The sequence below is a fragment of the Terrapene carolina genome, unplaced genomic scaffold (genome assembly GCF_002925995.2).
Source record: "Terrapene carolina triunguis isolate 2854851 unplaced genomic scaffold, T_m_triunguis-2.0 Scaffold66, whole genome shotgun sequence".
In the NCBI taxonomy this organism is placed as follows: Eukaryota; Metazoa; Chordata; order Testudines; family Emydidae; genus Terrapene; species Terrapene triunguis.
Window position 1 is genome coordinate 38,082,704 of NW_020664417.1, and position 26,607 is coordinate 38,109,310.

At 41.1% G+C, this 26,607-nt stretch overlaps 1 protein-coding gene across 1 annotated transcript in view; it reads right to left on the bottom strand.

The window, feature by feature from the left end:
- GPM6A (glycoprotein M6A) overlaps positions 1-19,400 on the bottom strand; it is a 353,254-nt gene extending 333,854 nt beyond the window's left edge. The window contains exon 1 of the mRNA XM_024194656.3: positions 19,333-19,400. Within this exon, the coding sequence (XP_024050424.1) occupies positions 19,333-19,336 (4 nt within the window). The 5' untranslated portion in view covers positions 19,337-19,400. The remainder of the gene's footprint in view (positions 1-19,332) is intronic.
- Positions 19,401-26,607: the final 7,207 nt, after the last annotated feature.

A 26,607-nucleotide genomic window follows, 5' to 3' on the forward strand; every position in this document is an offset into this window, starting at 1 on the left:
AGAGAGAGAGAGAGAGAGAGAGAGAGAGAGAGAGAGAGAGAGAGAGAAGGACAAGAATTTCCTACAGTTTTGAGTTACGCTTCTGCTCTCAAAAATAACCACTGCAGTACCTAGAACAAGCTGTTACAACCAAAAACAGCTTGTGAACTTGACAGCTAGACCTGGTCACTTTATTCAATTAATGCCTTTTAAAACACATTGCTACAACTATAATTTGAAAAACTTGAATCACTAGCAGAAGAGCAAAGCTGGGTTATCCAGGATTTATACATATATTACTTTCCAAAATTATAGGTATTTCGCTTTGAAAATAAATCAAAGCATTTGAAAATATTATCTGAAATTCAGGTATCAATTCCCCCACTCCACTCCCAGTCTTTGACAGTATCTCTCTGAAGTGCTTAATAAGCACAACATTATAATTTCAACTACTGTGACTTTCTCGAAAGCAGGAAATAAACTATTCAACTATTTTTTCTAGTGTGGAGTACAAGAAATATATTAGTTAAAACAACAGCTCATTTCTCGGCTATGTCTACACTACTGTGGTAAGTCAACCTATGCTACGCAACTCCAGAGTCAACATACCTTAGGTCAAGTTACTGCGGAGTCTACACCGCGGGGGGTGAGGTGAGGGGGTCGATGGGAGAAACTCTCCCATCAACTTACCTTACTCTTCTTGTCAGGGGCCGAATACAGGGGTCGATTGGAGAGTGATCTTCTGTTGATTTGGCGGGTCTTCACTAGACCCACTAAATCGACCGCCGGTGGCTCGATCTCAGAGCATCGATCCTGGCTGTAGTGTAGACATAGCCCTCCTTAAGGATCATTAAGAAATAATGCATCTCTCAAACTATAATTGCAAGGCTGCAATTATATTATCTTAAAAGGGATCCTGGAAGACTAAACTAATTATTTCATTATTAATTGAGTTATTACTGTGAAAGTAAAGGTCCTCCTACCAAAAAGACAAAAAACAAAAGCAAAAACAAACAAAAAAAAAACACAATACCACTAACAATATTTATACCTGGAAATAAATGAAAAGTAAAATGACTGCCAAGCTGCTAGTCACTAGAAGCTCGGTGGGCCTTCTCTGTTTAAAGAAAGAAAATATTCCTAGTTAGCAGTGGCATAAAGCCATATTACACAGCCTCACACAGTAGTCCCCTTCTCACAAGTGGATTTTGTGACTCCATACATCCTGATCACCACAGACTGCATCACGATCAGTTTCCTGGAATGACCCTGATCACACTGAGTCTCCAATATTTTAATATAATAATTTCCCCCCTACTTCTTTATGCCAAATGTAGGGAACTTCCTATCTATACTTAAATTGCCTTAAATAATAGTTATTTGATTTTCAAACGGTGCTGAGCAACTGATTTCAATAGTATTTTTGGGTGTTCAGAACTTCTGAAAGTCAGGCCACAAAAGTGTTTAAATACAGATTTAAGAGCCTAACCTTTAGGCACACAAATTTGAAAATTTTGGCAGTAGGCAGTAATCTCCTTAGGTCAAGATTCAGATCTAATGTTTCTTCAGCTCCCTGCACTATGTAAGTACTCAAGAAGTTAGGTTCCAACCCTCCAACTTCTTGGACACAGGCAGACTGCTGCTCACACACAACCATTTTCAGCTAAAAAGGAGGAAATATAATAAATGAAAACTCCTTCCTGGCCCTAAAGAAAGGCAAACGTGACACCTGCTAAAGCCCTATAATGTAGTCACTCCTGCTATAGGACACTGTTCAACAGCTGGCTGGCACAAGTAGAGTGAGGGAGAAACAGGAATGCAGAGTAGTTGTAACAAAATGCAAGACTATGCAACATTCCAGGTTTTTTACATTCTGATAACAGCTAGAAAATAGACTTATTTTCACTTAATTTGGCAAAGGTAAGCAGTGGCTCTGAAAAGGCTTTTGCATTAAAAACTATGCACAACTTTGTATTTCATAAATGCTCTATGTGAAAACAAGGTTTTTTGGAATTTCAATAAATGAGGGGGACACAAAATGGTGAAAAATTGTGCACAAATTTCCCCAAAACCAAAAAAAACTGAATTTAACAAATCTCCAGGGTGAAATGTACTTGCTAGTATGTAAATGTACACTGCCCTCTACTGGCTGGAATAATACGTGTCAGTATTTGTGGCTGTCTACAAACTGGATAACAATGCCAATACTAGTGCTAGAGGGCTGTAATTTTGCATCCTAAAGACATGAACTACATTTCACGCAACCATGTTGTTTGAGCCACAATTTCTTAGAGACAGATGGACTAGATGAACATTGAGGATAATGGAAAGTAGTTCGTTAACAAGACCAAGCCAGCTCTCACAATAAAGGTGCTCTGTGGCAATTGAGCCTGGCCACCTTTCCTATGAAAGGAAGTAGGATCACTGGAGAGTAACAGCAAGAGGGCAGATTGCCTCCCTCTGTGTCCCTGCATAGTGTCAGGATCTCTTTGGCTGACCAGGCTGAAAGTAAGGGGCCAAGCAGTCCCCACTCTCCTCTCACTCACCGAATTCTGCAGATGGATCTGAAACAGAGTTGGCAGTTGACAAGGAGATCCTCTGCAATTAAAAATATAAAGAAAACAAACCCGCTCAGGTTAAAAAGAATGAAAGGGGAGGAACAGCAAAGCCCCCCAGGCTCCCCCCAAATTCTCACACAAGTACTAAATTTTAGCTGGCTTACACTGAACTACTCTCATCTCATTAGTCACCCTTAATCCCATGCAGAATACTTCATGGAAACTACTGCTGCCCCTAGACAGTCATTTCTATTGTCACTCTGTAAGGGAGAGTGAAGCAGTAGGATATTAGGAGAGTACCCTTTTTGTCACAACTCATTGCGCCCTCCTCTGGCCACCCACACAAGGGCCAGCCACACTTAGCAGGGTTTTCAGCATGTTTTTGTCCCCATCCTTGAAATAGCTGCTCCAAAGTGGATGACTCCGGTTAGAGAAATCAATAACTCCACTAATCAGAGCTGGGGCACGGAGCCTGTTGTCATGTTCTGGGCAGACATGCCAAACCCTCTAAAAAACACAGAAATTGGGCTTGGTTTTGGCTTAATTGGCTTGTGAGTTGCTTGTTGGCTAATTTTTGGCTTGTAGCTTCTTTTAAATTATCAGCTCCTGGAAAGCAGGGGCAAGTGCAGGAGACAGTCAGGGGTGCACAGCGGGCTCACCACAGTCCCAGACTGCAGGCCGGGGGGGGGGGGGGGGAAAAATCTAGTCACAGAGCGTTGGGGTTCTTAGGGATTGGCTTATTTTGGCCTTGTTTTGAAATGGGATTTGCTTGATTTTTGGCTTATTGTGAAAGTCAGGGTGCTTATTTACCACGTGAAAGTTGGCAACTCTGGTTCTGGGATATAAGCCAAACCAGCAAGAGATTGTGTTACTGCCTGCCCTGTAACCCTAAGCATCTCAAACGGCTCTGCTGCTGATGTTCTCTTGTCTGGACATCCCCAGCCATCACACAAGCCTGCATGGAGTGTCGGAGATTTAAGCAGCTCCAACTCAGCAATTCTGATTCTAGCAGCTTGCTTGTTACACTTCAGCCGCATTCTGGCTACACCTGGCAAGATGACCCTAACAAACCCCCAGTCCCAAACTTTCCCAAAATCAGGTGCTCTGCTATCTTCAGCCCTCTCCTGGACCATTCAGAGAGAGGCTAACGTTTGCTTGTTCCTTCAAAAGGTACAATACCCAGAAGCTTGGCACATTAACTGGAGTTAACATCACTTTAAATCAAACACACACTGGGTTGGTTTAGATTAAAAGTAAAACAAGTTTATTAAAAAAAGGAGATAGGATTTTAAGTGAGTTCAAGTACAAAAGATAGAGTTAGAAATGGTTGCAAACAAGTAAAAAAAACAACCACACACTTCCTAGAGGCTAGGAGTTACCAAAACAAGCTACATCCGTTGATCAAGTTAGTTTCCTTACCAATCTACCTTGCCATCAAGGCGGCTGACCACTCATCTAGTCAGAAACTCCCACAAAGGCCGAAGTGCTCTGCTCCTTTGTCTTCTTTGAAAGATGACTATAAAGAGAGGAGCAAATAATCCCAAGTACAGTAGACTTTTTAAACCGATTCTTCTGAAGATTACCCCCCAAAGGAAAGTTCATTCAACCTCTGAGGAAGGTGACATGGAGTCTCTTGGTGAAGGAAGTTTCATGCTGTTTCCCCGGTTTCATGGTGTTTGTTAAAATGCAAAACAGCTGTTTCCTGCAATCACCTCCCGCTGCTGTCTTGATGGTCCTGTTTATCTTCTACGTAATTTGTGTTCCCATTGTCTCAATATACCTAGTTGATGCCTTCCAGGTGGCAGAACCTCTTTCTTTGTCTAGGGTGGAGTAACTTTAGCCCTGCCTGGCAAACACACCTTGATAATATAATTTCCAATGTGTTGGTAATTTTGAATTTGTCCTCCATACATACATACACACACACACACACACACACACACACACACACCCCACATAATAATATTAATGATCAGTATGTTATTAGCTTGCTATTTATAGCTTATATGACACCTTTTAGATAAAGATTATGACAGTGAGTTGTGATACACTGGACTGGTCAGGCCATTTGAAACTTGCTACCAGGTATCAGTGAGACCTTTGCCCTCTTGCACTGGGATGCTCTTGGGGGAGGGGAAGGAGGCACATCTCCCTACAGAGATAAGGTGAGTCAGTTTTTAACCACTGTAATATTCTTATTTTTTGCACCACAGAACATTAAAAATAAGAATAACTACTCACTGTTGGATTAAACTCATTTTATGAAAAAAAGCCTATAGCGTAAGCTAACACAAGTTGCAATTCAGACATACGATACTATCAAGTTGCATGATAGATGTTGAGACTTTTATCAAAACTCCATGGCGATCATGTCTTCACGACCTCCAAGCTGGGCTACTGCAACTCATCATAACTACTGATGAGCACTCCAATATTTAAACAACTAATTAATCCAGAATGCAGCATCCTGCTACTTCAGCAACACCAGCAGCAAAGAACACATCAGCCCAGTAGTGTACTCACCTCACTGGTATCCCACAGAATACCAAATAAAATTCAGTCTTGGTGCTAGTCTTCAAGGCCTTCTATGAAGAAACCCTAAGAGAGCGCCCCTCTCTCTTTCCCCTCCCATGATGTTGACCTTGCCCAAGAGCTATATTCCTCAAGAAAAATGTGATGCTCATAAGGTTAGGAGACAGGGCTCTCTCAGCAACAGAGCCAAGGCTTTGAAACACTTTACTGGAGAAGATTAGAATGTTCTGAAAGCAGTGAGATTTGTGGTCAGTGTATAAAACCCATTTTTTTTTAAATTTAGCTTTCCCACAGCTGCAAATGAAACCAGCAAAAAGGATGAGAGAAGACTATAGTAGAGAAAGATGATTAGGAGGAGGAGGGGACAGAGCACAGAGAGAAGAAAGTGGAAGTAATTTAGATAGATAGATAAATAAATAGATAAATAGATAAATAGATAAATAGATAAATATAAAAAGCCCCAACAACTTCAAGAGAAGTAGGGACAAAAATCAACCAAATCAAACGCAGACGCTGGTTTCTCTCCCCCAAGAATCACTCAGTTACTATGGGGAAGGGTATCATTATAAGAACCTACATAAAATTCGCCAACTATATATGGTGCAAAATAAAGCTCTGATCCTGCTCATGTAATGGGAAATGCACCAGGAATGGACAGGAAAAGTAAGAATTATTTATTCTGCATGTACTTATAGTGGATCACCTTGTTTTCATTTTGCAAGAGTCAAATACACACACTTCATACTTTGACAAGCAATGCAGATTTCAAACCTAGTTTTCCACTGACATTTGAATTTCATCCTGTATTTCACATTAATGCTGAAAACGTTGTTCTATTCGAGAGGTCACAAAGAGCCACTGACAACTTATTGTCATTTTCTTTTGGACTGTGTAATATTCCCCACATTCTGCATGTGTTATATGTTTGAATTACATGTAAATATATTTTCCTGCTTATAAATTCTTGTGTCTAAGCAGATCAGAGTGATTATTTCAAATGCTTTATTAATCCAAGCGATCTGTCAAGACCCAGCCAGACAATATAAAACACATCTTTGGAGCTATTAGAATACCAGCTGCAAGCTTTATCATTTTGTTTACTACACACCAGGCAGACTCAAATCCCTTTACTGTAGGCTGAGAAAGAAGGCATTATTATCCTTACTCTGAAATATGTACGTTTTCTAATTGCTTGTAAAAGCAGATTCACATTTGTTTTAATCATGTATTTTTAAGATTATGAATAATGCAAGCACAGAATTAAAATGTGTTAGCTGATTAAATTGTTAACCTTAAAACAGGAGTCCAAAATTCTCTCTCAATTCCTAACTATTATATAGTATCCATTAGAATAGTTTGAGCTTTTTGCAAAAAAGCTAATTCGTTTTCAGGTTTTTTGTTTTATGAGAGGAGTTATTTTGTTCAACAGAAACAAAAACTTGTGCCGTGAAAAAGAAAACTGAAGGTTGAGGGGTTAGTTCTAGCTGCTGTGACATTTTCCTGAGCTGCTTCTCAGCCAAGTGATCAGCAGTATTCAGAGTTTGGAAAGGGAATGGAGAAAGGAAACTGATTAGTCACAAAGTGTGACGCTTCATTTTATATATGAAATGAATTATATACAACGAATGTAAGTAAAAGCAAAATCAATTTCTTTAGTTTTAATCATACAACTTCCTCTCATATCTGGGTCTTGAAGGAAACATGGCTAGTTTCACAAGGGACTGGTATTGTTTTGGGTAAATATAAAAAGATCAGGGAAGAGAAGGAGCAGCAGCATTGGGGGTTCTTATCCCTAAATCATCATCATTTTTGTGGAGTAAAAAGGCAAAAAGGAAAAAGGCGAAAAAAACAGGGGTAGGCCCATGCTACCAGCCTCAATTTCCTCACTCTTAACAAAAAAAGGAGTTTCAGGTATACCAATTCCTACATCTTTGTGATGATAGTAATCTAGACACTCCATAAAATGGGCTCTGTGCCTTCCTCTGGAGAAGAGTGTGGTCAGTCTAGCATCCAAAGACAAAGGGCCTCTGTTTTGGCATCTGCAGGGAACGAACCTAGCATCTCTGGATTGGAAAGGTATGAGCCTCTAAAAAACTTGAACTAAAGAACCAGGTCCATTAGCGTGACAGTAGTAGCAGATGCAAACCTCTGTCTGACTACTAGAGAATAACAAAGAGCCACACTGGGTTAGCGAGAGTTACATAAGCACATAATTTAATCCATTTCTTCTGAGACAGTTTGGCAACATGGAGGAGATTTGAGTCATCATATCAAAGCATGGGATTCCATTCACAGATCTGCCTGAAGTCATCTCATGCACATGCTCAGTTACCTTATGTGTAAAATGGAACAATGATAGTTGCACCCCCTGACTGTAGTGCTACACGGCCTGGCTTAATAATATTTCCATTTGTTACGTTCCCTTTAACAGCAGTCCAAGGCAGAGTCAAGACTCAAACTAATGTCCTCTTGATTTACAGTTGAGGGTGCGTTCCCCTAGGCTACAGAGTACTCTATGGTGTACTATATGGGCAAATCTCCATGGATATTTATACACACATTTTACAACATGCACAAATTAAATAAAAATAAAATTTAGTAGTTGCTATTTTCGTGTAACATTATGCAGGCAACGTCAAGTATGCACACAAAAACGTGAATGGATTAAAGCAGCATTTCTCACAGTGTAGAATGCACCCCATCACAGGGTGTAAAGGTCCTTTATTGTCCTCAATTGTTCTCCAGAGTCCCAGCTTTCATTTTTTTAAAGAAAGTAAGTCACTATCTCTTATGGTTGCAAAGAAAACATTGAAACATGATATCAGCGTATGTGATGAAGCAATATGCCCTTGAGTACAGAGAGTCTAAAACAGTATGCGCTGAGATGTGAACTGCTCCATTCATTTGTTATTTCTGCTCCATTCATTTCTGTTATATTTCAGATATTAATACTTATCTATTTCACTGCTCAACATTTGTAAGAAATAAGAGGAATCATCATATTATGAAGATCTATACAATCTATTCCAAGTGACCACTGACTTTGGATAGCCCTTTAACATCAGATGGCAGGGTTTTAGAGGGAAGGGGCAATTGGTTTCATTTTCCTGAAGAGGGGCTCAGCTCTGAAAAGTTTTGGAAATAATGGATTACATGATCAATTAAATATTGCCATGGGAATATTTTAAAAGAGAGAGAGAGAGATGATAGGCCAAAACTGTAGACCTCTTTGCAGCCCAAAAAGGCTCAAAACACAGAAGAAATAGTGTGGTTCCAGTACCCTGGGCAGGCTAGGGCAAGTAATCATACTGGGAGAAGAGTTCATGCTTCTGTGCAGTATGTAACAACTCTCTTTACTGAAACACTGGGGCACTGGTGGTGAAGCTGTAGGACCTTGGCTCCAGTGAACAATCATCCTGCATAATTTGGGGAATGAGGAGCACAGTGGGCAAGAGCCATTACTATACAACCTAGGTTGCAGTAACATCCAGGTTGCAAAAGGTGCTCCACACACACTCTGCCCCTGAAGGGGAAGTGGAGAAGAGGAAAGGGATTCTACCCCGAAGCACATACATGTAAGGCCCACTTCAATCAGATTTTGTACAAGGGACCAGAGTTTCATCTTACTGATTGCAAATACTAAAATGTTTCTATAAGCAGGTTTGGATTAGGAGAAGGAGGGTCTGTGAATTGCAGTTCCACTCTGAAAATTGACTGTGCACCTGACTTCAGAGGATTTGATATTTATTGTCCTACCCTGATTCCCCGTAAAATGTGCTTAGTTTACATGTACAAGATGTCACAGATTGAAGAGCTGGCTGTCCATGCAATACTCAATCTCAACTCCAGAAGAAAGGCAGTCACAAATAAAAATCAAGATCATGACGAGACAGATGGAAAAAAGGGTTGGGCAGTAACACAGCTTAACACCAGCACGGATGGTGAACGGATCTGTCTTCAACCCATACAGAGGACGGTGGCAGTCATCCCATAAAGTAACCGGAGATCACAAATGAACTTCAATGGACAATCGAACCTAGACAGCACCTTCCATAATGCTTCACGATTGATAGAATCAAAGGCTTTAGTTAGGGCAATAAATGCCATAAACAATGGCTGGTATTGTTCTCTACACTTCTCTTAGCTCTGTCATGCAACAAAAATCATGTCGGTGATGCCCTGAGACAGTCTGAAACCACATTGGGATTCTGGAGGGACATCTTCGGCAAGAGGGAGGAGACTGTTCAAAAGGATGCGAGCAAGGATTTTCCTGACAATGGAGAAGAGGGCAATACCTCAGTAATTCCTGCACGTTGACATGTCCCCCTTTCTTAAAATGGTCACAATATTGGCATTCTTGAGGTCAGGTGGAATTTCCTCATTAAGAAGTTGATGAAGTTTTTGCACAAGTGCTATTCTACCAGCTTTGAAGACCTCCATGGGAATGCCATCTGGGCCTGGCATCGTCTTGTTTCTACTCTGAGTGATGGCTCACCAAACTTCCTCAGAAGATGAGGAGGGGGAACAGCAAGAGGTTCTATTAATAGATGCTGAGGAATGAACTCAATGGTGGCAGCTGAGACTTCAGATTCACGGTTCAAGAGAGTCTCAAAATGCTCCTTCCAACATTGCTTGAGGGCCACATTGTCCTTGAGAAGAGTGGAATTGTCCTGGGATCACAGAGGGATTGTGCCATTTGAACTTGGCCTGTAGATGGCTTTCATTGCTTGAAAAAAGTTTCTCATGTCATGTTGATCAGCGAAACTCTGGATCTCCCTGGCCTTTGCTTGCCGCCACTGATTCTTGATGTCACGCAGCCTCCTTTGAACAACAGCTTTAAGCTGATAAGTAACCTGTAAACCATGAACTGGACTCCTCAGCCATCTTAAGTCTCATCAATGATTTTTCCCCTGGCAGACGTCTATTCCTTGATAGAAGGATGATAACATGTAAAAGATATTTTATCCTTAACTGGCAGCCTTGCTTACTCAAACTGGGATGAGCATTAAGCGAAGTTCTTACCCTCAGTGACACCTGTGCAACATCATTATTTTCAATGGAGTTGAAGAGGTGCAACGGATTACTAAATTTCATTTGCAGGGCTAATCAATTATGGGGATACACAAAAAGCTCTCTTATCTGTGTAGGCTGCGATGCTCTAACAAAAGTAAAAAGCAGTAAAAACTTACTTGTGTCACACTTGTAGGCTGACTGACAGAATACACAAAGGGAGCAGCTCTGTTGAGTAAGAGTGCTTTTTCTACAGTGACTCTTAAGACTAGAACCAAAGAAATTACAGTGAAGCCAAGAATCCCACAGAGCAAATTTATACATCGATACACAAATTCCTTTTTGATCTCACATACCAGCAAGGCTTTGACGGAGATCTAACAAACAGACCATTGTAAATCTCTGTAAGGAGATTTCAAAAGTTAAACACAAAGGAGCCATACTTTGTCTGTAATAGTACAACTTGTAGTTTCCATAACTTTCTAAGCAGCAATCTTATTTCTAACCAAAGTCGTAACTTACACAAACTATTCCAAGGGGAACCACTGTATGGCCTGATTCTGAGGGATGCTTAACACGCACAATACCAGTGATTTTTCAATTATGCTTGGGATTAGATTCCCAAATTATATATTAATTTTCCTTTAGATTTATAGCTGAAAAAGCTAGCCACACATGAATGTTATTTATTAAGTCACACACATTTTCCTATCAGTTCTGGAAACTACAGATTTTAGTACCCATTGAGATATCTTCCTCAATCACAGCATTAACACAGAGACATTTAACATGAAATGAATAAACAAGCCAAGAAATATGACATGACTGAGACAGTAAGAGCCCAAAAATTAATCAGCTAGAGGTAATTTTTTAAAATACATATATTTAGGGTTGTTTTTACCTTGCAAAAAGATAAAGCCAAACAAACACTGAGCTCAAACCAAAATAAAAAGGGTGAAAAAGTGCTATTTAAACTGTAGGATTGTGCAGCTCAAACTGCCAATGCCTTCCCAAAGCAAACCAACGAAGTACACCAGATACACTAAGTACGCAAGTAATATGTATGAATCTCTACCTTTAAAACTCATCATTAAAATGACAATTAAAACTTTGAAAATGAGGCAAATATGCTCATTTTACACAATGAGGCATCTACATCAAAAGCAACAACAACAAAAATTCTCTTTTCAAAAATTCAACTACTATTAAAAAAAAAAAAAAAAAAGTGATGGTGACAGCCATCTGCCCACAATCACTTTTCCTGTTATCTATGCTGGTAGCAGGAGTTCCTAGGAGGAATTCAGATAGAGTTGCACACCAATCAGCAGCCAGGCTAATCCTGCCCCTTCCTGTTCCCCAGCAGTATTACGGGCTAACACAAAGTTACATTTAAGACTAAGCACACTACTAGACTCTATCCCTAAACACATATTACTGATTGACACTGAGTGCTATCAGTATTTCTAGTATCTACCATCAGATACTAATACCAGTAATGTTAGTGATAATGCAACAAAAATGAATTAATTGACAAGTTATATCAATTTTCAGAAAGTGCTATATCTGCAAAATCAATAATGAAGGTGCCATTTAGTAACTTAGTACTAAATATCAAGATTAATACAGGTCTGTATTGTAGAACAGCCACATCTCCACTTATAGCCATTCAGTTCTTCTGTTAAAAAATAGATTCTCCCTGTCCCAGTCAAGATAGCCAATAGATGTGACTGTGTATGTTCTGTTCAAAACAAGATAAGTAACACGTTACTACAATCTGTATATAGTCCAACCCTAACTCACTCCCTTTCTGAGGCTTGTCTTCATTGGTAATTCAAACCACCACCACCACCAGAGAAAAACCTCAACTTAAATTTTCTCTTCTAGTTTAGCTATTCCTTCTTGAAAAGACATTTTACTTCAAAGAAAGTAGAAATAGTAGAAGTTACTGAAGTAATATAATTACTTGGTCACAAAATATTCAAAATATGAAATATAGTCACATAGCAGCTTCAGCTTCTGCTAACCGGTGAGAGGAGAACACTTTATATTAAGAAACTGAAAATTACTGTCTGAGGTTTGGGTCTGCAGAGTTGCATACGCAAATTGAGAGTGCCTCACATTTCTAATAGGCTATCAAGCTCATGACTTAATCAGGACAGAATACCAAATAAATCCTATTAATTATTCACAGGAAATATTTTTAAGTCCATAATCTTCCCCTGAGGAACATCAATTTTCACTTTTATTTATGTCAAAGACTATGTCTGATTGGGTTTCTAGATGTGGCCAAGAGAACAGAAGTAAATATTTTTCAGACTTAAGTACAACTGTTCAGAATAAAGATTCATTTCTCTGGGAGGAGACTGGAGAAGTACAGAAGCAGAGGTGTCTATTCTTACCCTGTAAAGGAAAGGGCTATATTTAAAGAGGAAAAATATGTTTTCTGTTATTATGAAGGTGTTATGAGCTAGGGGCTCACAAAACAGTTAATGAAAATATGGCCTCCAATGTTGATCGGTTTGGGAAGACATACAAAACACGAGTTGATTCATTAGAATGTCAATGCTCTGTTAGCTTTCTTTCATTCCTCTCTTTCTTTGTACTTTGATTATTTCCTTAGTACTTACCTTTATAACAATTTGGCACAGTTACAGAAATTAAAACATAAGTCGAATATAAAAGAATCAACCAACAGTCAACCAAATAATACACAAAATAAGCAGGCCTTGCCTCAGAACCAGATAACACATTGCCAAGAGGAGCAAATTTCAAAGGCCAGGGTCTCTACCCAGCGGCAGCTCCAGGCACCAGCGCTCCAAGCGCATGCCCGGGGGGCGCCCTGCCAGTCCCGGCGAGGGCAGCAGTCAGGCAGCCTTCGGTGGCATGCCTGCAGGAGGTCCACCAGTCCCGCAGATTCGGCGGCGGGTACGCCAAAGCCGCGGGACCGGTGGACCTCCCACAGGCGTGCCGCCGAAAGCCGCCTGCCTGCCATGCTTGAGGTGGCAAAACAGCTAGAGCCGCCCCTGAATTTGCCAATGGTCACAGAATATTCAAAGATAGGAGCAGGCAACAAGAATCTCCCAGCCAACTGCTGCTATGGTTATAAGGTGAGAAGTGCATTCTCATAACTAGATCCCCGACTATTCAGAGCTTTAAAGGTCACAAGTACTCCAGCTTTATTCCCTGGAATGTGTCTTCTGTACACCATGATAATGTTATGGATGATGCTGGAGAGAGGTGTAAGGGAGGAGGATGTAGGACAAATGTGATATTTATCATGATTCACAAATTACTGGTTCTACTAGACTAGTGACAGTGAGACTCAATGGATGAGAAATAAATAAATTCTGAACACTCTGGAGCCTGCTAAGATTCACCAGTCTCTAAGGGTAGACTGCAGAATGGTTCCACTCCCAAAATGGAGCAAGAAAAGGCTCGGCCTTAAGGAGATGACGATGTAATCAGGACATAGTTATTCATCACATCCTATTTCCTGCTCCAACCCCAAAAGTTTAGTGTTTCTAGGCAAGTGATTGTAACTAAGGATTCCCGATACTGACATCATTCAATTTATTCAACTCATTAATATCAATGGACACTCCACACACAAGTGCAAGAAAGCACATAGTCCTTGGTGTGGAATGGCACAAAACTTTTGACTGAAACTTAATTCTCTCAGCCAGACTGCAGAGATGGTGTCGATTACTGACTTGCAGCTGAATGATAATTTCTATTAAACAATATATAAATCCTTGCACTTGATTTGGTACAGCCCTTGTACCTCATAAAATACACTTTCCATCACTTTTAATTATAAATAAAAATAACAACCCAATTAGGTCTCAAACTTATTATTTGCATTATTGGAACACTCAGAGGCCTCGTTAGCCTGTTGGGCTAGTCATTGTGCAGAGATGGGTTAAAAAGGAACTCCCTTCCCCACAGAGTTTCAGAGCCTACAATCTTGCTTTATGGCAAGACAACAGGTGAACAAAAGAAACAACTTTGAGGGTGGAAAAAAGGAGGATGAGATAACAGCAAAATGAGCAGGTTTTGAACAAAAAGCCCAGTTGTCGCAGCTTACCACCGACCAAACATTTATCATTAAACATTTTAGTATAATGACTTTAAAAGGGTGTTCCATGTTAGTTCGGTAATAATCATATATTTGGATAATAAATTATTTGCTTTCAGGTGGTGAATTTGGTTAGCTAGAAATACAGTTGTATCAAAAACAAGCAGTACCGTTTACAATTAATTGAACACAGGTTATTTCTGAACCATATCCTTTCCACGCACATAACTGCTTTTAAGTTTAATAAGAGATTTGTTTATGTAAAGAACTTCAGGATCTGTCCCTTATTGATAACTTGCCACCAGTCCCCTTCCCCACCCCCAAGAGTCTGATTCCCAGCTCTGAAATAAAAATAGTAGTAATTGTGGACTTTAATGAATAGTCATTACAAGATTTTTTTCCCCCTCTGTCTACAGATATTCAATTATGCTTTCTCTTTTGGTCTTTACACATGTACTGAATAAGCATATCTGTTGATGCAGTGTAAAGAATATAACTTCATGCTTTCTCACTTTGCATTTATGCACCTATTCAGTAATTTTCCAACAACAATTCAAACATTTCTGTTTTGAATTTATTGGCAGGATAGTTTGTTTTCAAAAACATGAATAAGAGGTGGTTGCTAATGGTTTGTATCTTACTAGAGTTCCCTTTTAGTCTGTAAAATTAGTTCTGGAATGAAATTAAATAAATGTTTAATTACAGCAGAATATCCAAGACTAAAAACTCTTGCTGTTTTCATCTACCACATCTGGTGATGTGATAGAATAATTAAGTTCCTTGTAGCATAAGGGTGACCAAAAAATTCAAGAGCTCGTTGTAGAGATAGGAGTAGTATTTCCTTAGCCTCATTCCTTTGACTGTATGAAATCCTTAAATCAAGGAAAACTCACCTGTGGCCATGACATGTGTGGTCACTTACCAAAACCCGGGCAGGCTGTTTCAGCATGTGTTATTTTATGAAGTAAATGTCAGCAGGCTCTGTACAGCATGATGAGAGATAATGAAGTGTGGTCATCCCTGTGGCCCCACCCTCAATTCATATCATCCCCTGAACAAGGCAGAATGAGGCTTTCAGTCTCTTTACCCCTTTCAGCAGATAATGGCCAATTTTGGCTGGTACTGCATTAGCAGTTTCAGGTTGCTTCACTCCCCAAAGAGAAAGAGACAGTGCCGCCCCCTGTTTTAAAACTGTATTCACTCATTTTAGTTTAGCCATCGTGTCTTCTCTGTAGCAAGTCATAGCAGTAAAGGCAGGAACTTTCTAACTCTGCAAGATCTAATGGGGCCTAATTCTACAGTTCTTAAACAGGCAAAACATCAAAGACAATAATGAAAACCAATATCAATGTCACATCTGTGATGATAAGAAATGTTCATAGTTTACCAAACTTACATTCAAACACATTGCAGCACCCAACCTATACATAATGCACATGCCAAAACATGACATTAACATGATATACTAAACATTGTTAAAAACACAAATATTTGCACACAAGCTAAATTGCTAAAAGATGTTCCAGTCTCTTATGTATATACTGCATGTTTTGAAATCTATCTAGATGTTTTACAAACAAGAAAAAACTTCAGTTAAATATAAAAGCTTATGTTTAAAATTCAACAATCAGTCTCTCATGGGACTTATTTCAGATAATAAGATTGGTTTCTGGGTCCTCCATTTATTCTAATTGTGTTCAAATGACTCATTGGGTTTTAATTTGTTTATATACTGTAGGCATATGCCCTGCTCATGATGGTTACAATTATACATTTACTGAGGCTCCAACCTGCAAACACTTACACACATGTAACTTTAAGTACCTAAGTAGTCTCATCAAGTTCAGTGAAACTATTTTTGTGAATAGTTAAACATATGAGTATTTGCACAATCCAGACCAAAAAAAGTTGCACTTATTAAGAAATAAGGTCCGCATCCTACTCCCAATGAAGTCAACAGAAAAACTCCCATTAATTCAGTGGCACATAGCTGGTCCCTACATAGTCTCAGATGATGATTAGATAAAAGTCTGATGCAGTGACAAAACTAATCCTGCTTCAAATTTCTGTATAAACAACATTTCAGAAAATTATATTGAGCATTATAAAGCTCAGTTAGTGTCAACAGTCAGCAATTCCTCCAAGTTTGCCATATACCAATTCCAGGATATGCTTGGATGCAGCTCAAGCCTTTCTGCCTGAAAAAAACTTATGTAGAATAAAAAAAAAAAGAAAAGAAAAAGAAAAAAAGACATAACCATACAGTGATTAGACTTATATAAAATAAGTTCCGAACAAGTTTTGCTTTTCTCCCCCACACCAACACATGTTGAACAAACACCTAAAAAAAAACCAAACAAAAAAACATACGGCAGACGAAAAGAAGAGCTGTGTAATCCAGACAACTCTGTTTCTGATCACAGGAGTTGAAGAACAGTAGCTGTTACCTAAATTGGATCTTGAAAGATCTGATTGAAAATAAAAGTGTATATATATATATATATATATATATATATTTTAAATAAGGTAAATCATAGAATCATAGAACATCAGGGCTGGAAGGGACCTCAGGAGGTCATCTAGTCCAACCCCCAATGCAGGGCCGGTGCTTCCATTTAGGCGACCTAGGCGGTCGCCTAGGGCACCAGGATTTGGGGGGTGGGGGGGCGGCAATTCGGCGGCAGGGGGTCCTTCCATGTTCCGGGTCTTCGGCAGCAATTCTGCAGCAGGTCCTTCACTCGCTCCGGGACCCGCCGCCGAAGTGCTCCGAAGACCGGGAGCGCGGAAGGACCCCCCTGCCGCAGAATTGCCGATAACGACCGGGAGCACGGAAGGACCCCTGCCTAGGGCGCCAAAAACCCTGGCGCCGCTCCTGCCCCAATGCTAGATATTATCTATCATTATAGTTCTGTAACATATCCAGTCATTCTTTGCCTGTGATATCTCATATCAGGATTTTCTGGTTTTAAGCAAGTCCCCAGTGAAGGGAAAGAATTCAAGTGTGACCCTAATGATCACCCTTCACAATCAAGAATATTTCAGTTAAATCCTTCCTCCCGTTGATTTCTCTGGGGCTAGGATTTCACCCTTTGATTTCACCCTACTGCACCGAATTCATTTTTTGTTTGATTTCCATAAAACAATGTATTACTATACTCCTTACTGCATGTAAGAGCCATAACTTTTCCCAATTTGCAAAGATGAAGCTCACAATTTCAGAGTCTGGTCCATTACGAGTTATATTCACAGATTGCTTTGGCCTCCACAGGAGAGTCAGACATCAAAATGATATTACACAACCCAGTGATCAGGAGAACAAGACAAATATGACACTATATTTAACGGACGTTATTTTTTGCTTGCATACTGTTGTTTCATAGCTTTACTAGTGTGAGTGTACTGGTGACATATGAATAAAAAGTAAATGAGAGTTCTGTGTGAGATGCAAGTCAAATTGCTTTATAACCCTCCATACTTCTATTAAGTGTAGGTCTTGCAAGGCATTGGAATACTCCAAATTCCCACAGCTCATGGGCATTATCCCTTCCTTCACACAAGAAAGAAGAAAAGCTCTGTGTAAGCTTGAACACTTGTCTCTTTCACCAACAGAAGTTTATCCAGTAAAAGATATTACCTCCCTCACTATGGTTCTCTAAGATCCCAGGATCAACACACTACAACAATACTGCAAACAGAGATAAGTCACTTACCCCTGCTTTCCCTCCAGCAGTATGTGTTACGTCATGACACTATGCTCAGTCCCAGAATAATACTTAGACTGCAAGGTAGCAGCTCACACTTTCTGAGGGGAGGAAACAGAAGTGAAGGGGAAAGAGGAGCAGCTGAGAGAAAACTGGGTAGTCGGAAGAGAAGCAGCAAGAAGGTAGAATTAGAGATGGAAGGCACTACGGGGCAGGGAGGGTGAAAGAGGCAGTGGGGGATTAAAGAGCAGAGGTAGATGGTTGGAAGCAGGTAGGCAGAAGTAGCAAGTGGAGAGGGGTTGAGATAGGACAGGCAGTGGGAGCACAGGAAGGATTCAGCAACTACCCATGATTTAAAGGGAAAAGATACAAAAGATGGATATACCTAGATACTTCTGAGTTTTGGTCCTGGCCCCTCATTCAAATTCTAATGCCCAAAAGAGAACAAGTTAAGACTATTACACAAATAAAATCCAGGTCATGATGCACCCCTACTGCAAACCCTGGATCTGGCCGGATCCAGACAATTTTTGGTCCCCACTTCAGAAATTCCATTGCTTAGATAGAGAACAAGTTCAGATGCTTCTTTTCTATCATTTGTGGAGTCAACAGTACTTTAAGTAGTTGTGACATGTACATCTCCCCCATCTCTTTTTTGAAAGCACTGTTATATCAGAATGTGTTAGGATCCAGGAGGAGGAGAAACTGCTTATGTATTTGGAAGAAAAAATGCAGGATGTGCAGCCAGTGAAATCCAGCAGGCTACAGATGAGTAATTAGAGTTTCTGCAGCTTTCTTATACTAAGATGTATTGGATCCAGATCTGGTTTTGGTGTAATAGCAGCACATGTCTCTTTTGAAGACAGTTTCTGTGTTTGTGCCGAAAACGTGGCAGGATTCAGGTGTCAGACGACGGTTTTTGCAGCACTGTGAAATCAGGCTACAGGATTTTTTTGCTGTGACAGAAGAAGCTCGACTTGTTCAGCATTTAAGCAGTGAAATTAGGGGTGCCGGGACCAAAAATTGGCAGGAGCCACCGAGCCAGCATTTCCCCAATCCCTCAGGGAGGGTTCAGCAGCAGCCCAGGTAGCCCGAAGCAGCTTTGCCACACACACACACCCTCTGCCTTGGCGTTTTGAGCTCCCCCCGCGCCTGCAACAACTTTTGAGACAACAACCTACTACAGTTAAGCTGCTGCTTGCTCACAAGTGAGCTGTAAGGAGCCCGAAGGGCGCGACCTGCTTTGCCCAGAAACAAACCCGCTGCCAGCCCCGCCGGTCCCGCTCGCGGAGATTTCCCGGTGCAAGGGAGCCGCGAGCAGCGTCCCTTCCCTCCCGCAGCTCCACAAAGTTTCCGCGCAAAGTCAAACTCGGTGCAGAGCGTCCACGGCAGCGGAGCGCAGCCCCCGGCCATGCACCAGCCGCTGAGCGCCTAGGCTCGCCCAGGAAGGAGATGGGGGGGTCCCATAGTGACTCACCCATTACTCTTTCCGCTACTCCTTTGCACCAGCCCCGGGGCCGCTCCTCCCGGCCTCTTTAACACCAGCGGCAGCTTCCACTGACCCCCTCCGTCCGGCCCCAGGCAGCTTCCCCCGCCCCGGGCGCCGGCGAGCCAGAGGCGGGCCCAGAAACCCCTCCCCCTCTCCACCTGCCTCATTCATGCGCTTCCCGCAGCCCCCAAACTGTTCCCAGAGCCTGCGGGGGGCCGACTGAAGGGGCGGGGAGGACAAGCGAGGGGCCAGGGTCTAAGCAACCCAGAAGGACGCGCTGAGCCTCCTGGCTTTGGCATGGTCTTAAACTGCCCCCCTGTGCTCCCCAGCCCCTCTCTGCTGGTGGGTTGGGAGGGAGAGCAGATTGTGAGGGTCTCACGCAACCTTTTCCTTCTAATCAACTGCAAATTCATTGGCCCCCACTAATTTGCACTAGTCACCCCTCTGGCACTGGAACTAAGCATAGCATAAACAATACCTAGTCCTCTTCCCAGGACAGCGTTACCATCCTCATACTCTCCTCCTGGCTTCTTGTAGATGCCAATGTACCTCTCCCTCACACTCAGGAGTTCTCAGCCCGAGTGCCACACAACCACCCTGTCCTTCCCTTTTGCCAAGTGGGAGGTTGGTTCCTGCTAGATAGGGAGGGATCCTGGGATGATCCAGATATGGAAAAGGGTGTCACAGCATGGAAAAGGTAGCTAACCCCTGCTCATGCTGATACATTGTCATTATTGTAAAATGACTGGATAACTATGCAGCATTTAATTCGTGTGCCAATAGTTTTCTTGTTTCCCTCAGCCTGGACCTCCGCCCTACTTTTCAGGGCCTAATTCTGCTCCCACTGAAATCAAAACAAGTTTTGTCATTTATGCCAGTGAAATGGGCTAAAACTTTTCTGTTTGTCAAGCTGCGACATGTTTGGGAACAGAAGGCAGGTGAGCAGGTTCATTGTGAAAACAATGAGGAGTCCTTGTGGCACCTTAGAGACTAACAAATTTATTTGAGCATAAGCTTTCGTGGGCTATAACCCACTTAATCAGATCCATGGAGTGGAAAATACAGTAGGCAGATATAAATACACAGAACATGAAAAGATGGGGGCTTACAGAGTGGGGGGTCAATGCTAATGAGATCAATTCAATTAGGGTGGATGTGTCTCAGTTCCAACAGTTGACAAGAAGGGGTGAATATCAACAGAGGGAAAATTACTTTTTGTAGTGCAAACAAGGCCAATTCAATCATGCTAGATGTGGCCCATTCCCAACAGTTGACAAGAAGGTGTGAGTACCAACAGATGAAAAATTCTCCTACCTTTTGTTTCAGAATGAAGAAATGTTCTGGATTGTAGGAAGGATTATGCTAATGGTATTTAAACCATGATCTGAGAAAATTAAGCTATTCACAAATACACCTTGGGCTGAACTCTTCCCTTACTCTTATGTATATATGTGTATCCCACTGGTGTTTCCTTCCAGGGACACTAATTTGGAACTTTTATTATAGGTTATTATCAATTAAATCAATGAAGTTGTGCAAGATAAATGAGGACAGAATTTGACCTAAAGATACTAGTTGTATTAACTTTGACAACAAACTCATGTTGGTCCATGCACATAGTTATTGAAAATGATAGAAAATGATTGAAAATGTTTATGTTCCATTACCGCTACAGGCCTGATTCTCCACTCCCTTATGTAATCATTTAAAGCTATGCAAATTGAGCACATAATTTTGTAAAATGCTACCAGATCAGAATGGTAAATGACTGCACAGGGGCAAGGTGGTGGGAAATCTCACTCTGTAAGTGTGTGTTCATGTGATCTGTTTATTTATTACTAAAAATAAGTGCTAAGATATTTGGAAAAGCTGCAAGAGACCCATATCATCATTTTCTAGCACCTTGTGTAGTCATTGACACTGCTACCTCTTTTTGACCCATACAATTAGCCAATTTTCAGGGTCCTATTGGTCATTTTGGTTAGGAAAAGAAACTGATGTTGGAGTCTAGTATTTCTTTAGTGTAATGCTGTTTATTTACAATAAATGTGAAGTCCTGTTTCCCTGAACACTGCAGAATCAAAAAGGAAGAGAGATTTTTCTTTGCTAACAGTTTCAAGCACCTTTCCACCCTGCATTTGCTCCCAAAATTCTCTCTCATCTTTTTATCAGAGTCATACGACCAATGGGCTGTGTCTTTGGCTTCCTGGTACTTCTTTCACCTGCACAGATGTACCCAGCTCCACCAATCAATGTCCCAGCATTTGCTATACCAGTCTGTAAGGAAAACCTTTGGATGACATGGTCCTGATTCTACTCAAGCCTTGCCAGGTGCCTGTATTTTGGGGGGTGCTCTTATTGTTTCTGTTAGCAAAAAGTCCTGTATCCCGAAGAAAAGGTGGCTGTTATACATCCTAGCTTCAGTGAGGTTTAACCTAACCCATAACAACACGTATGCGTATGATTTTGCATTCATTTTCTACTGGGTAAGTAACTACACAAAGTGCAGGGCAATGATTAACTGAGCCTATAGTTTCAACTTTAACCATAATAAATATAGGAGAATGGATGGCTCATGGGATTAGTAATCTAACATAGAGCCTTTCATAGAATCATAGAAATGTAGGGTTGGAAGGGATCTCAAGAGGTCATCGGGTCCATCCACCTGTGCCAAGGCAGGATTAAGTATACCTAGACCATCCCTGACAAGTGTTTAACCTGTTCTTTAAAATCTCCAGTGATGGGGATTCCACCACCTCCTTAGGTAACCTATTCCAATGTTTAACTATCTTTATAATTAGAAAGTTTTTCCTAATATCTTACCTAAATGTCCCTTGCTGCACACTGAGCCACTTACGTCTTATCTGACCCTTAGTAAACATGGAGAACAATTGATCACTGTCCTCCTTATAATAACCTTTTATATATTTGAAAATTGTTACCATGTCCCACTTTGGCCTTCTTTAGACTAAACATGCTTAATTCTTTCCACTTTTCTTCACAGGTCATGTTTTCTAAACCTCTTATTTTTTGTAGATCTCCTCTGGACAATCTCCGATTTGTTCCCATCTTTCTTGAAGTATGGCACCCAAACCTGGACACAGTATTCCAGCTGAAGCCTCATGAGTGCCAAGTACCAATTACCGTACCAAGTACCATATCTTTCCTATGACACTCCTGTTAATGCATCTCAGAATGATACTTGCCTTTTTTGCAAGAGCATCACACTACATTGACTCATATTCAATTTGTGATCCATTATAACTTCCAAATCCTTTTTTGCAGTACGGCTGCCTAGCCAGTTGTTCCCCATTTTGAATCTGTTCATTTGATTTTTTTTCCTTCTTAAGTGCAGTACTCTGTACTTGTCTTTATTGAATTTCATCCTATTGATTTCAGACCAGTTCTCCATTTTGAATTCTAATCGTATTCTCCAAAGTGCTCCCAACCTCTCCCAGTTTTATAATTTTATAAGCGTACTCTCCACTCCATCATCCAAGTCGTTAATGAAAACACTAAATAGTACTGGACCCAGGACAGATCCTTTCAGAACCCCACTAGATGCTTCCTCCCACAGTTTGACAGTGAACTATTGATAACTTCTCACCTAATTGGACTTTATGATAATTTCATCTAACCACCTTTCCCTAGTTTGCTTATAAGATTGTCATGTGGGACTGTGTCAAATGCATTATTAAAATGAAGATAAATCACATCTACTGCTTTTCCCCATTCGCTAAGCCAATAACTCTATCAAAAAAGGAAATTAGGTTCACTGGGGGTGATTTGTTCTTGACAAAACCATGCTGGCTATTATTGATCATCCTATTATCCTTACACAATGATTGTTTAATAATTTCTTCCAGTATCTTTCCAGGTGTCGAAGTTAAGCTGACTAATCGCTAATTCCCCAGGTCCTTATTGTTCCCCTTTTTAAAGATAGGTATTATGTTTGCCCTTCTTCAGTCCTCTGGGACCTCATCCATCCTCGATGAGCTCTCAAAGATCATCACAAATAGATCTTAGATTGCTTGAGCAAGTTCCTTAAGTATCCTAGGGTGAACTTCATCAGGCCTTGACAATTTGTGTACATCTAATTTATCGAAATATTCTTTAATCTGTCTTTTACCTATTTCACCTCCTATATTCACTGGTTTGTATATAGTCCAGGCCGGTAGTGAGTAAAATTGCTTTCTTAAGCCACAATTCTGCAAGCTGTTTCATGGGAGTGGATTCCTATGCCCTTGCAGAGCCCCTTGGCCTCAGTGAGGCTAAACACAAGAATAAATCTGTCTCTGTGAAGCAGCTTGCAGGCTCAGAGTTCTTAGGGACAGGAACCATGTCTTTGCAATACCAAGTTGCAAATGCTGGTTGGAGCCTCTGGGAGCTACTGTAATATAAGTATTTAATAACAGTAATAAAATTGTTAGCATCTGATAGCTGTTCATTGACCTTTGTAAAATGAGCTGGTGGTCTCAATGTGTTTTTTAGGTGACACGTGACAAGATCACAAAACACACTGGCATGAAATGTCCCCTTTTTCTGGCAGACTCAGCAGAGAGACAAAGAACTAATAGGCCACGAAGACTGATCCCTAAAAGTGGTCCCTCTAATTTAGACACATTGGAAGTGCAGAATGGGGGCATTTGTACTCCCTGAACCTCTTCTAGAGATAAATATAACCCTCCTTTTCTCTTCCACCATTACTTCTCACTTTCCCAAAAGAACAATAAAAATCATGCCATTTTTCAGTGGGAGAAAGTCCCCTAACTTCTCCCTATAAAGCTGTCTCTCTGCTCGTTAGATACAAATAGTTACAGGACCAACTGGGAAACAATTTTGAGTAAATTCTCAGGCCAGCTGTAACCAGGTCCGGCTCTAGGCACCAGCACTCCAAGCATGTGCTTGGGGCGGCACTTTCCAATGGGCAGCACTCCGTGCCCCCCCCCCCTTTTTTTTTGCGCTTGGGGCGCAAAAAGCTGGGAGTCGGCCCTGAGCGGAGGTGAGCTGCGGCAGTGGGGGGCGCAGGGAGGGTCATAGGAAGTAACCCTGGGGGGGGCAGAGGAACCGCTCCCCCCCAGCTCACCTCTGCTCCACTGCCACCTGCTCCCCTGAGCATGCCACCGCTCTGCTTCACCCCCCCTCCCTCCCTCCCTCCCAGGCTTGCTGCGCGAATCAGCTGTTTTGCGGCAAGCCTGGGAGGGAGGGGGAGAAGCGGCGCGGGGGCGGCGTGCTCAGGGGAGCAGGCGGAGTGGAGGAGCTGCAGTGGTGGGGGGTGCGGGAAGGGCTGCAGGAAGTAACCCTGGGAGGGGGGCAGAGGAACCACTCCCCCCCCCCAGCTCACCTCTGCTCCACTGCCACCTGCTCCCCCGAGCGCGCCGCCGCTCCACTTCTCCCCCCTCCCTCCCAGGCAGGGAGGGGTAGGAGGGGAAATGCGGCACTCCCGAGGGAGGAGACGGGGCCGGGGATTTGGGAAGGGGTTGGAATGGGGCGGGGAAGGGGTGGAGTTGGGGCAGGGCAGGGGGGCGTGGGAACATTTTTTTTGCTTGGGGCGGCAAAAAACTTGGAGCCAGCCCTGGCCGTAACAGCAACCAGTTGCCTCTGAATTTGTCCAAAAATAGTCTGCTGATGGAATGATTATTTGACTTTTCCTTAATAAAATAATTTTCTTGGGGTCACCTCTAAGATTGAGAATTTATACATTTTTATTGGTTTGTATGTAATGTTTATATAAATCCCCCATGAATTCTATACAAAAACACTTCCTGGTTTACAAAAGGAGTAAGTCAAATGTTGATACAGCATGCAACTTTTTGATGAAAATTAATGTTGCCACCCACCTTCTTAGCCAGTGTTTACTGTTTTCCTTATGATGAACCATTAATAGGATGCAGATTTCCCTTTCCCTCCCATGTGATACAATATACTGTATGTAATTTTCAAGAAAATGAGCCATGCTTCTATACCACAGGCAGTCAATAACATCTCAGAAAAGTGCAGAATCTATCCATAGCACAAGGATTTTGAGGGTGTTTTTATCTTTATACAGGTTTTTTATTTGTTTGTTTTTTTTTAATAATTATCTCTGTTTCTAGTATAGCATCCCTGGAGGGTGGGCTGACAGGCTATTTATGCCCTTTTTAAAACTTTTCTTTATAAGCAACACTACCCTTGGATAGCACAACTGAAGCAAGACTTACTTACACTACTATATTTAAACACAACAGAGAAAAAATTATATGCAAGAAATACAGAAAACAGTCTCAGATAAGAAAATTGTACCTTAATACTAACTAGATAAAGTTTGTCCTTAGTACTCCAAAACTCATATGCTTATGTCTCTGGTAAACTGAACTTTCCAATAATTACCTAGCCCTCATTCTTCTAAACCAGTTGCTTTACTTCATTGGGACTCTTCAAGAACCAAAGGATACAAAGATCACCAATTCATATATTTAGAGTTCATCCTCAGTAACAAAGATAAAATCCCAGGCAACTTCAAAACAAAACCCAGTAATCCCTGACTGCAGGCAAACTCTAACTAAGATTTGTCTTAGGGTGACCAGATGTCCCGATTTTATAGGAACAGTCCCGATTTTGGGGTCTTTTTCTTATATAGGCTCCTATTACCTGCCACTCCTGTCCCAATTTTTCACATTTGCTGTCTGGTCACCCTAATTTGTCTCCAGCCTACCTCCCCATTCTAGAATTTACTCACTCAAAATATATAAGCAAGCATCCTGGTGAGTTACCATGGTGACTCCCTATGTCATTTCTATAGGTTGTTAGGGCAAGGACAAGCTTTATCACACTAGCCATCTGAATTGACATCACCTAGACTTTCCAGCCTTTTACAACTTTGAAAATATCCTAAACGGGGGAATAATATTAATGAAAACATAACACGTGTTTTCTGAAAAAAAAACAAAACTTGAAATTTCTGCACAAAATGTTGTTTTATACAATGCAGTAAAATCTCCTTTTTAAATTTCATTTTTATGCAGTTATTAAACTGTTGGTTCATTATCCTTTCAAAATCCCAGGAATTAAAAAATCTTCAATTTAATTTCTTAGTTTATTAAGTACTTCAATATTCTGGATTGGATATTTTTCAAAACTTAGATTGATCAACCAGTGCAGAACATCTCACTCAATAGTGTGAGTTTTAAATGGAATTGTTGAACTTCAAATCTGATGTTTCGCCTCCTACACAAGTTAGACAATTTCCTCATAAATAAAATATTGTTAATCTTTCGGCACCTT